The sequence below is a fragment of the Bos indicus genome, chromosome 17 (genome assembly GCF_029378745.1).
Source record: "Bos indicus isolate NIAB-ARS_2022 breed Sahiwal x Tharparkar chromosome 17, NIAB-ARS_B.indTharparkar_mat_pri_1.0, whole genome shotgun sequence".
NCBI classification, from domain to species: Eukaryota; Metazoa; Chordata; class Mammalia; order Artiodactyla; family Bovidae; genus Bos; species Bos indicus.
This window is the reverse complement of record NC_091776.1, coordinates 55,144,071-55,155,071: the sequence shown is the minus strand read 5'-3', so window position 1 is coordinate 55,155,071 and position 11,001 is coordinate 55,144,071. Positions and strand designations below refer to the sequence as shown.

Below are 11,001 nucleotides of genomic sequence, written 5' to 3'. Positions count from 1 at the left end.
CTTGACTAGATGGACCTTTGTTGGCAAAGTAATGTCTCTGCTTTTCTTTCTTTCTTTTTTTTTTTTTTTCTCTGCTTTTCAATATGCTATCTAGGTTGGTCATAACTTTCCTTCCAAGGAGTAAGCGTCTTTTAATTTCATGGCTGCAGTTACCATCTGCAGTGATTTTGGAGCCCCCAAAAATAAAGTCTGACACTGTTTCCCCATCTATTTCCCATGAAGTGATGGGACCAGATGCCATGATCTTCATTTTCTGAATGTTGAGCTTTAAGCCAACTTTTTCACTCTCCTCTTTCATCAAGAGGCTTTTTAGTTCCTCTTCACTTTCTGCCATAAGGGTGGTGTCATCTGCATATCTCAGGTTATTGATATTTCTCCCAGCAATCTTGATTCCAGCTTGTGTTTCTTCCAGTCCAGCATTTCTCATGATGTACTCTGCATAGAAGTTAAATAAGCAGGGTGACAATATACAACCTTGACGTACTCCTTTTCCTATTTGGAACCAGTGTGTTGTTCCATGTCCAGTTCTAACTGTTGCTTCCTGACCTGCATACAGATTTCTCAAGAGGCAGGTCAGGTGGTCTGGGATTCCCATCTCTTTCAGAATTTTCCACAGTTTATTGTGATCCACACAGTCAAAGGCTTTGGCATAGTCAATAAAGCAGAAATAGATGTTTTTCTGGAACTCTCTTGCTTTTTCCATGATCCAGTGGATGTTGGCAATTTGATCTCTGGTTCCTCTGCCTTTTCTAAAACCAGCTTGAATATCAGGAAGTTCACGGTTCATGTATTGCTGAATAGTCCTATATTGACTGTCCTGACGCCTGAAATGTCCTATTCAACTTTTTTTTCAATAAATTAAATCACACGTTTTCTGCAGGGTTATTTTCCAAATGTAGCTGAGCGTTAAATTTGCTAGCCAAGGAGGAGTTTGAACACTCAAGCCTAGAGCTTTATTTAGCAAATAGAGGCCTTTTCCAGAGCAGTCCGCCGCCCCCTGTACCTAAGCCCTGGAAGCGCGTTGAGTCTCCGGGTTCTAACCTTCTACCCGGAATAGTACACTGGAATTCCTAAACCAGTTGCTGTTCCTTTAAGAGTGGTTCCGGGGGCGGGCCCACAGGGCGTGGCGAATCCGGGGGTGTGTGCCGGATCCAGGATGTCCAATCCTGGAACGAGGGACGAAAGCTGGGGCGGATCCGGCACGGGAAGGTTGGGAAGGGTTAAGAGGAGCGTCTTTGGGTCTCGGACGGTCCGGTTGCCTCCGCCTCCTTCTGTCGGGTCCGCGCTCTCCCGCGGCTGCGCCGGCTCGGCAGCCCGGGGGACAAAGCACTGCCGCGGCCGCCGCCACAACCGAGCGGGTCCCGGGCCATGGCCCGGCCACCCCCTGGCTCCGCGCCTCCGGTCCCGCCGCTGCTGCCATCGCCCTAGGCCGTGCCGAGAGGTAAGGCCGGCCTGGCGCGGGGGGAAACTTGGGGCGGATCTGCATGGAACGCGGGACAGGGCTCGGACCGCCGTGGGCCTCGGGGTCCCCCAGGCAGTCTGGAGAGACCTCTGCTGGGGATCTGTCCTTTTGTGATTCCAAGCCAGCGGTAATTTTCCCGTCAGGGACTCCAGCTGCTTGGGCGTACTTGGCCGGTGACTCTCCAGCCCCATAAAAGATCTCTGCCGCTGAGGCAACTCTGCGGACTAGAGAGCTCCACTTGGCTCCCACATTCTGCCACCGACCACCTCATCCAGGGCTCAGGCTGTCTTTTAAGGAACACACCACACATAAAAGGAGAGAGGGCAAGTAGGAGCAATGGCCTGGGATGGTAGTCCTGGCATCCTTGAGGCCCCTGCCCAGGGCAGCACTGGACAGGAGTTCTTCAACACATGTTTTTCTGCCCGTGCCTGCCACACCCTCTCCAGCATGTCCACTGCTAGGTGACACTTGGGGCAGTTGGATCCAACCCCAGGACCTGACTTCTTTCCTTGAAATGAGTGGCAAAAAATAAAAAATAAAAATGCCATGCCTCAGTTTCCCCAGATGGGTTCTGGGCCATCTGTGTCCCTGGAGACCAGGAGCTAATTATTTGCCCTTGGGATAGTTTCTGACTGTGTGCTCACTACCTGCTCAGCATTTTGCAAGCTGTCTCTTCAAAATTAATATTTTCAATTCTGAGAGGGATGGCTATTAATGTACTCATTTTATACACAAGGCTGTGTTCTCAAAGCCCACGAAGCCTGGACTGGAGGAGGCGTGGGGACCAGAGAGGGTCTGGGACGGTCCCCTCCAGCTTCTTGCATTGTCCGGGACTGTTGAATCAGCAGCAGTGCCCGCAGCGGACTCTAAACTTCTTGGAGTGTGAGGAGATAAACTGGGGACCAGGCCCTCCCAGAGGCTGGAGCCTGTGCCCCTGCTGTTTTCCTTCACCTCCTTCCTGGCTAGGCTGGAGGAGGCAGGGCCATGGGCAGAGAGGGGTCCTGTGTTGGCTGATGACTTTGGGCTCAGGGTTGGAGGGGAAGGGGGCAGCTGCTAAGTTTGAGGGAAACTGCTCTTCATTTGGCCTTAATGGGTGGTGAGACTCTACCTCCTTGGGCTGACTGCCCAGAGCATGCCATTCTAGGCACAGAATTATACCTTTGGGCAAGTTATTTAAGCCCTCTGTGCCTCAGCTTCCACATCTATGAATGTGGGATGAGGAAAAGACTCCTCCTGGGACCGTTGAGAGGTTTAAGTAGATAATCGCTTGACTCATTCTATAGGTCTTTGAGCACCACTACGTGCCAGGCACTGGAATTCCAACAAAGAATCTTTGCCCTCCTCGAGCAGGCAAAAATGACCCAGGTAATTTCAGGCTGGGGTGTGGGAGAGTGATGTGGGGAGGGGGCTGGTGGTTCTTTTGTGTACAGATACCTTCTCCTCCTTGAGGAGGTGATGCTCTAGCTGAAACTTGGCCATCTGAAGATAAGGGAAAGGCGTTCCAGGTAGAGGGAACAGCCAGGGCAAAAGCCGTGAGATGGGAATATGCCTGGTGTGTTTGTGGAACAGCAAGGAGGCCAAGGTGGCTGGAGCGAGGGGGAAAGAGAGAGGAAAAGGGAACCTGGAAGACCTGGGGAAGAATGGATTTTATGAGACAGGGAGGGAGCCATGGGTGGGTTTAGAGTAGGGGAGGGGTGTGATTGGGCTTAGTTTATAGGATCCCTCCATAGGGCCAGGGGCGGGGCCTAGAAAGAAGTTAAGATCTTATCCTGCTGCTGCTACTGCTAAGTCACTTCAGTGTGTCCGACTCTGTGCGACCCCATAGACGGCAGCCCACCACGCTCCCCCATCCCTGGGATTCTCCAGGCAAGAACACTGGAGTGGGTTGCCATTTCCTTCTCCAATGCAGGAAAGTGAAAAGTGAAAGTGAAGTCGCTCAGTCATGTCCGACTCTTCGCAACCCCATGGACTGCAGCCCACCAGGCTCCTCCGTCCATGGGATTTTCCAGGCAAGAGTACTGGAGTGGGGTGCCATTGCCTTCTCCAGATCTTACCCTAAAGAACACCAATAAGGAACAGGCATCGGTGGAGGCAGGGAGGCCAGTGAAGAGGCTACTGTAGCTGTCCAGGCAAGCCACGATGGTGGGGGTGCCGGGGAGCTAGAATGGGAGATGGCAGTGAGCAGAGATTAGGCCCCTGATTTGGAAGAGATTGGAGGGGGGATCAAGGTGACCTGATGAGAGTGACAAGATGTGGAGGTGGGGGGAATCCAATAGCCTTTCACCAAGACAGCCCCGAGGGGAGCATTTGGGGAGGCTGAGAAGAACATCATCAGCTACCAGAGCTTAGCACGGACTGTGCCTGGCACTGTGCTCAGCGCTTCTACATAGTCATTGTGTCATCGTCTCAACAACCCTGACTTAGGTGCTATTATTCCATTTTACAGATGCAGAAACAGAGGCCCAGAGAGGCTTAAAGCTTGCCCAGGATCACATAGCTTGGACACTCCAGAGCTGACATTTGAACCCAAAGAAGAGCAAGTCAAAACCAGAACTGGGCAGAGAGCAGGGAAGTGAGCTGTGGCCTGAGAGGTAGGAGGGAAATGGGGTGAGTACGGTGGGTGGTTCCTGTGTGAAATGGGGCTGGGGTCCACATGGGCCTTGCTGGGGAGTTGGTAGGAATCCCTCCCACTTTGCAGAGAAAGAAACTGAAGCTCAAGAGAGGGGAGGCCTAAGTCTGAAGTCACATAGCTCAGGGAGGCAGAGCAGAGATTAAATACCTTGAGTATTCAGGGGCTGTGGCCTTGGTCAGATCAACTTACTAGGTCAGGACAGGCTGATAATAAGCACAAGATCATGGCTCATGTTGCCTCTTCCAGGAAGCCCTTCTTGACTGTGTAGGCTGGTGAGATGAGGTGGATTGGGGATGGAGCAACTGCCTCTTCTGCCCTGGGTCAGGTCGCCTGTCTGGGCCCCACTGTAACCGGCTGCTCCAGCTGAACCGGAGGAGAGAGAGCCTCCTTTCCAGGAAAGCCTCATTCCTCCAGGTCCTGAGTAAGGCACTGCCCACTGGGGAACGAACATTAACTGAGCACCTACTGCACTCCAGCGACTTTATATACTTTGCTTCTTGAACAATGTGGCCACTGTCCTATGTAGAGTGAGGTTTTAAAGCAGGAGCTCAAGATGCATTTGTAGCGTGGCCATGGAAAACCCCAGGGGAGGGCGTAGCCACACTGGAGACTCATATGCCACCTAAGTCCTTCCTGGCCATCATATACTCCTTGGAGGGGAGTAGTAAAATCACTGTGGCCAAGTGCAGAGAGTTAGATTCCTCTGCTGCAAATGGATGCACAGTGCTCTCCCTCCGTCCTCTCTGACTTTTAAGAGTGAACCAAGTCCTGGGCCCTTTGTCTGAATTTTGTAACAATCTTTTATGCCACTCTGACTGCATCCCCTGCCTCTCCCCTTCCTCACTCTGCTCCAGCCTCACCAACAACCTCAAGCACACTAGCAACTTCCTACCTCAGGGCCTTTGCACTTGCTATTCCCTCTGCCTGGCATGTCCCAGGGGCTCAGTCCCTCACCTCCTTCAGGTCTCTGCTCAAATGTCACCTTCTCAGTACAGCTTTTCTTTTAGAATCAAACACACCTCTTGTCCTTAATACTTCTGATCTCCCCTCCCTGTCTTATATTTTCCACACCACTTAAGCCCATCTGACAGATGCACCTTACCTGTTTGTTAATTGTGTACTCCCTTCACCTGCCACCAGCATATCAGCACCAGGAGGGCAGCGACCCTCTCTGTCTTGTTTACTGCTCTATACCTAATGCCTAGAACAGTGCCTGGCACACACTAGGTGCTTAATAAATGTTTGATGAATGAAGTCCCTACTGTCCTCTGAAATAGATTCTGTTCACATCCCTTTTCATGGAAGAGCAAATCAAAGCTGACATCAGCAGAGATGGAATCCGACCACAAAAGGTCAGCTGGCCTGGTACCCAGGGGTGATAGAATTAGCAGTGCCTGAAACTGAGGCCTGGGTGTGGATTTCAGCTCTCGGCCCAACTTGCTTTGTGGCCTTGGACCAGTGGACTAACTTCTCTGTACTTTGTTTCCCCACCTGGCAAACGGGTAAGGCTAGTCCGGACACCTAAAGTTTGTTTCGAGATTAAATGAGTTCATATATATAAAACGCTTGGCAATGTCCTAAGAATCCTCACCATCATTTGGGGGAGGTAGGATGGCGGGAGAGTTAACCTGCCTGACTTCTGGGGCCAGCCAGACCCGGGTTCGAGTCCACTTTCTGCTCCTGAAGAGCTGTGTGAGCCCGGGCAGGCTGCGTCTGCTCTTTGAGCCTCAGTTTCCTCATCTGTGAAATGGGGGTGGCGGGGGGTGGGGGTGGTGATGAGTGCTGTGGCAGCCAGCGTTGTGTGAGGTCACCCGAGGCGGCGGCCGCATGAATAACCGCTGCCCCGGTTGGGGGACAACAGGTCCCGAGCGCACGCCATGAAGCTGAACGAGCGCAGCCTGGCCTTCTACGCCACCTGCAACACCCCAGCCGACAACGCGGGCTTCCTGTACAAGAAGGGCGGCCGGCACGCGGCCTACCACCGCCGCTGGTTCGTGCTGCGCGGCAACATGCTCTTCTACTTCGAGGACGCGGCCAGCCGCGAGCCCGTGGGCGTCATCATCCTGGAGGGCTGCGCCGTGGAGCTGGTGGAGGCCGCCGAGGAGTTCGCCTTCGCCGTGCGCTTCGCCGGGTCGCGGGCCCGCACCTACGTGCTGGTGGCCGAGAGCCAGGCCGCCATGGAGGGCTGGGTGAAGGCACTGTCGCGGGCCAGCTTCGACTACCTGCGGGTGGTGGTGCGTGAGCTGGAGCAGCAGCTGGCGGCCGTGCGCGCGGGCGGCGGCCCACCCCCGGCCCACCGGCCCCGCGCGCTCCCATCGCTCCCGTCCAAGGAGAATGGCTGTGCCGTCTGGAACGCCGAGACCCCCGCCGCCTCCGCCTCTGTCAGGGCCAACCCCAGCTCCCGGCCCGGCCCCGAGCCCCCGCCGCTGCCGCCCCGCCGGCGGGCCTCAGCGCCCAACGGGCCTCTCGATTCCGCCTCCTTCGCCCAGCTGCACGAGTGGTACGGCCAGGAGGTCAGGGCGCTGAGGAGCCAGTGGCTCAGCAGCCAGGCCCAGCCCTCAGAAGCTGGGGGACCCGGTCGTGAGGGAAATCGCCATCAGGGTCAGCCCTGAGGTCCCTGCCGGGTCTGCGTTCGGGAACTCAAGGCGCTAAGAAGATGCTGGGTTCTGAGGGATGTTTTGGGACCTCTGTAATTCAGAGAGAGCCTAGCCTTGAGGAGGCCACCGTGCCCGATTCTCAGGAGGATCCAGGCCCTAGATGATCCTCAAGCAGCCAGAGAGCTGGTTTTGTGGGAGCTGTAGCCCCAAACCCAGCCCAGCAGGTGCCTTGGTGGCCTGTCCTGAATCACCGAGCAGAGGTTTGTTGCTGGCAACAGGCCTTGGCAGGGGCGACTGGGACCTGCGAGGCGCTATGGGCTGGAAGGCACATGAGCAGTCAGCACTGGTCCAGACTGGGCCCCACGTGGTCAGGAGGCCAGGCCTGTGCTACACCACACCTGGGCCTGACCTCCTTTTCCTCCAAGGCCCGCTGGAGCTGCCTGACTGCCAGCCACCTTCCTGCCTCCATAAGCAGCAGGTGCAGAAAGGCAGCACCAGTGTGGGTTTTCATGTATGACCCGCACCAGGCTTCTGGCCTGGAGTGAGGCCCAGGCAGGACTATTCCTGGGGCCTCAGCCAGGCCTTGGGGTGATGCCCTGGGGCAGTAGACCCTCTGGCCTTGGGCCATGTCTGTGTGCCTGTGGCAGCTCTCACCCTTTCCCAACACTCCTTAACCGCATCCTCTGTCTTCTCCCGGAGCCAGCTCTCCCACCCCTGGCCTGGGGCGGCGCCTCGCAGGAGCCCGCCTGACCTTGTCCAGTCCCGGACCAGGCAGCCATGGCCTGAGCTGACTTCCCAGCAGGTGCCTCTGGCGAGGAGGGGCCATGAGCTGACTCACAGCCCAGAAAGGGTGCAGATGCCAATCTGATAGGGGCAAAGCCGCAGCTGCCAAACCATGTCTGGCTTCCAGAACCCTCTCCCACCATCACAGCCTATTTCCGTGCTCACCAACTCAGCCCCACTCTCGCCCAGCAGCATTCTGAGGGAGACCAGGTCTTGCTTTGCCCCGCGCCCAACTTCTGGTTTTACTGTTACTCACTCACCACAGTGGCCATTCTTCATCCAGGGAGTCTCTGGGGGCTGGGACACCCCTGGCCCTCAAGCTGGGTCATATTTACAGTCCTCAGTGCCTCAAAATCGGGACCCCCCTGAGGACACCTCTGCCCTAATCTTTATTTCCCCAGAGGCTCCCTCTTGGTGACACTGACTGGGCCCTTTGCCCCTTTCTGCTGCCTTTGGAGGCCTTGGGGCTTGGGAAAGAATGGGTGCTGTCTGTCTGCAATCACCAGCTCACTGCTGGCTCAGCTGACTGGGGTTTCAGTTTTAATTTACTTTTTAATACTTCAGGGTGTCTTTTTTTCTCCTAGCAACAGAGTTTGGTATTTTCACTGTTTTTGTTTCTTGTTGGCTGGTGAAGGGATAGGGTGCCCTGGTTCTGGGCTTGGCCAGTGGCGGTGGGGAGTAGGTGGCACTGCCCTGGGGCGGGGGGTGGGCAAGGAGCCTTGGCTGAGGACAGAGGAACCTCAAGAATCTCACCTGGCTCTTTGCCTTCTCCCTGGTGAGCCCTGCTCACCTGTAGGTGCCTCTGGGGGTCTTGGTACGCTTTCCATGCCCCCTTCCCCAAGTCCTGAGTGGTGGGCAGGGTTGGCAGCTCTAGTCTATAGGCTCTGGGATCTCAGGGGGTGTTAGGAACTGTTAGGTGCCCATGTCCTGGCCAGACCCAGCTGGTGTGGTGAGGCGTTGGCCCCAGTCCTGGTGTAGGTTTACAAGCTCTAAAGGTACAGTCTCCCCCCTCCCCGCCAAAGCCCAACACAGGGTCAGGCTGTCTCCAGAGTTGGGCAGGGGAGAGAGATCAAGCATCCTGGGAGAGGGAAATAGAGGCTAAAATGAAATAAATAAAAAACTTATCAAGTAATGGCTGGTGATATCATTTTCTTTTTTTTTTTTTTTTGCCCCATCTAAACCCTGGATTGACTGGCCTGGCAGAGCCAGGAGCAAGCCCTTACAAGAGAAGTGATGAGTGTGTGCTGAGTGCTCCCTGGCTGATGCTCTGTCAGGAACATTCTTACCACCTTTTATGGCAGATACTGGCCCCCTTTTACAGGTGAGGAAACTGGCTCAGAGAGGTTAAGAAATCAGCCAGGTTCACACAGCTCAAAAGTATCAGAGAAGGGATGTAAACCTCCGGAAGCCTGTGGAAGAAGACAAGACTCTTTGAGAGGAACATGAGGCAATGGACTCCCCAAGTTCCTTTTCAGAGGGGAAGGCAGAAGAACGCAGGGAGGAAGGTGAGGTTTAGAAAGAAGGTCAACTGTGGGCTGAAGGCCTGACACCTGGGAGGGACCCCAAAGGGGAGAGCCACCCCTGTCTCTCCTCATTGATCAGGGCCCAGAGGGAGGAGGATTCTGGCACCAGTGCTAATTCAGAGGGAAATAGCCTGTGACTGACTAGTGATGTCTGCTGTGAACAAAGGGCGGATGGCAGCCCTGTTTATGCTGTGTTTCTGTATCTGTTATCTGTATGGTTGCTGGGCTGATGGGGGATTCACAGACTGAAGGGGCTGGCCCAAGGTCATCCAGCATGATAGACTAGCCCTTAGGTCCTTTTAACATGGATTCAGAGCTGGGTCACATGCCTCTTGACAGTCTGGAAAAATCACGTGCATCGAGGAAAATGTGGCTTAGGATGAGTAACCTGCAGTTCTCAGTCTGCAGAGCAAGTTCAAAGAACAAGAAAAATACTAAGGTCAGGGAATCATGCTACTCATGAGCATCCAGGATATGCTGAGTAATTCCTTCCTGGTACCACAGCTGACACATGGGGGCTGAGTCGGGATGCTGCCTGTGGCATTTGTGACCACAGCCACTGCAGGGCCTGGGGCAAGAATGGAGGAAACAGCAGGAGAGACGGCTCCAAGAGGGAAGGTCCCAGGGAGGGAAGCCCTCACCTGCAGGCTTCTTAGGAACATTTCCACGAAGCCAATGAAAGTGGAAGGGGTGACACGTCACTCAGTGTCCACCTGCTAACCGTGTTTCCTTTTGACTCAGGGGAGGTGTGCAGGGCACGTGCCTAAGAAGACCACAACATCCCAGGACCATGGCAAAGTCAAGGAAGCTGTCTTCACTGCAACAGTCTTTGGGGGATATTGTATGTGTTCAAAAGGAATATTCTGAGAAGCCGCCTGGGGGCAGGGGATGGGAACCTTAAGGAGAGCAATCAGGTCAGAAGTTATGGCTCTCTGCCCAACATCCATCCACCCTAAATGATTAGTCAAATTCAGTGGTGCTACTCCCATTTGATTTGCAGGCACCGGCTAAACTTGACCTGCTAAAGAATGGCTGTGTGTTGGGGCGGTAGGTGAAATGAGTCAAGAGGGCCAAATGTATGGTGCTGGATGACAAGATTTGTGGTGGTGATCCCTTTTCATGTGTATAGATGTTAAAGAATGGCTGTGTGACCCCATTTTGGCCAATGACATGTGAATGCAAGGGTGTTCTTGCTTCTAAAAGGACACAAAGAGCTCTGGGAGTAAGCTATGTCTGAAACCTGGAGCCGTGGCAGCCATCTTGTGATCATGAAGTAGGTCACGTTAAGGAAAAGATGCCCTGCTGAGTTTAGCGCACATTGAAAATATCCCTGAAGCACTGAATCATGGACCCAAGAACCTGCCCTTTTTCTAGAAGTCTTGTTGTTTGAGGTAATAAATGTTTAAAACTTTGGGAGAGGGGCTTTTTCATTATTAGTAGTCAGAGGCTTCCTAATGGACAGCTTGAGTGATAGCAGCTTCTCCTTTTAAGGTGCATGGCTCTGGGTAGCCAGCCCCAGAAAGGATGTTGTCAGCTTACTGGGGTGAAGGTTAGGGCTCGAGTGGGATTCTCTGGGAGAGGAAAAGGGCCACTTTACCCCCTCATCCTTTCCCTGGATGCCTTTTATCTCTCCTCTTCCAAGTGAACAAATATGGAGTGAATAGCCCTTCTCTCCCCCCACTTCTGGCCCAGGATCTTTTAACTTCCTTAACAGGGCTGTTTTGTCTCTATTTTGGCTAGATCTGGAGCCAACTGTCCAGCACCCACCCTTCACCAACACCCCTCCCCAGATCACCTTAGGCAAAGTTTGTTAAAGAAAAGGCCCTGCTACTCATCCCAGTTTCTACGATTGCAGCATCCAAACGGCGGTACAAGAGACTGCTGAAGTCCAGCTGCAGGTTTTGCATTTTCTGATCAAGACTTTAAAGGTGAGCCCACGAACTATTTTTTACTTAGGGTTTCAAAACGGATGCCCACTCCTGACAGAGGGCTCAGAGCTGCCTT

General features: G+C 54.0%; 1 protein-coding gene across 3 annotated transcripts; it reads left to right on the top strand.

The window, feature by feature from the left end:
- The first annotated feature begins 1,172 nt into the window (after positions 1–1,172).
- Positions 1,173–8,606, top strand: PHETA1 (PH domain containing endocytic trafficking adaptor 1). Of its 3 annotated transcripts, none has more exons than XM_070769553.1 (5): positions 1,173–1,441; positions 2,746–2,827; positions 3,372–3,591; positions 3,909–4,053; positions 5,956–8,606. In XM_070769553.1, exon 5 carries the CDS (start codon positions 5,972–5,974, stop codon positions 6,704–6,706), a length of 735 nt encoding a protein of 244 aa, XP_070625654.1. In that variant the 5' UTR covers positions 1,173–1,441; positions 2,746–2,827; positions 3,372–3,591; positions 3,909–4,053; positions 5,956–5,971; the 3' UTR covers positions 6,707–8,606. The 3 variants fall into 3 exon arrangements, with proteins under 3 accessions (XP_070625654.1, XP_070625655.1, XP_070625653.1); XM_070769554.1 differs by having other exon boundaries at positions 3,288–3,591; XM_070769552.1 differs by lacking the exon at positions 3,372–3,591 and having other exon boundaries at positions 1,175–1,441.
- Positions 8,607–11,001: the final 2,395 nt, after the last annotated feature.

Bases quoted from the DNA above. Each gene is read 5' to 3' on its own strand.
- PHETA1 (XM_070769553.1), top strand. From the start codon at position 5,972: ATGAAGCTGAACGAGCGCAGCCTGGCCTTCTACGCCACCTGCAACACC.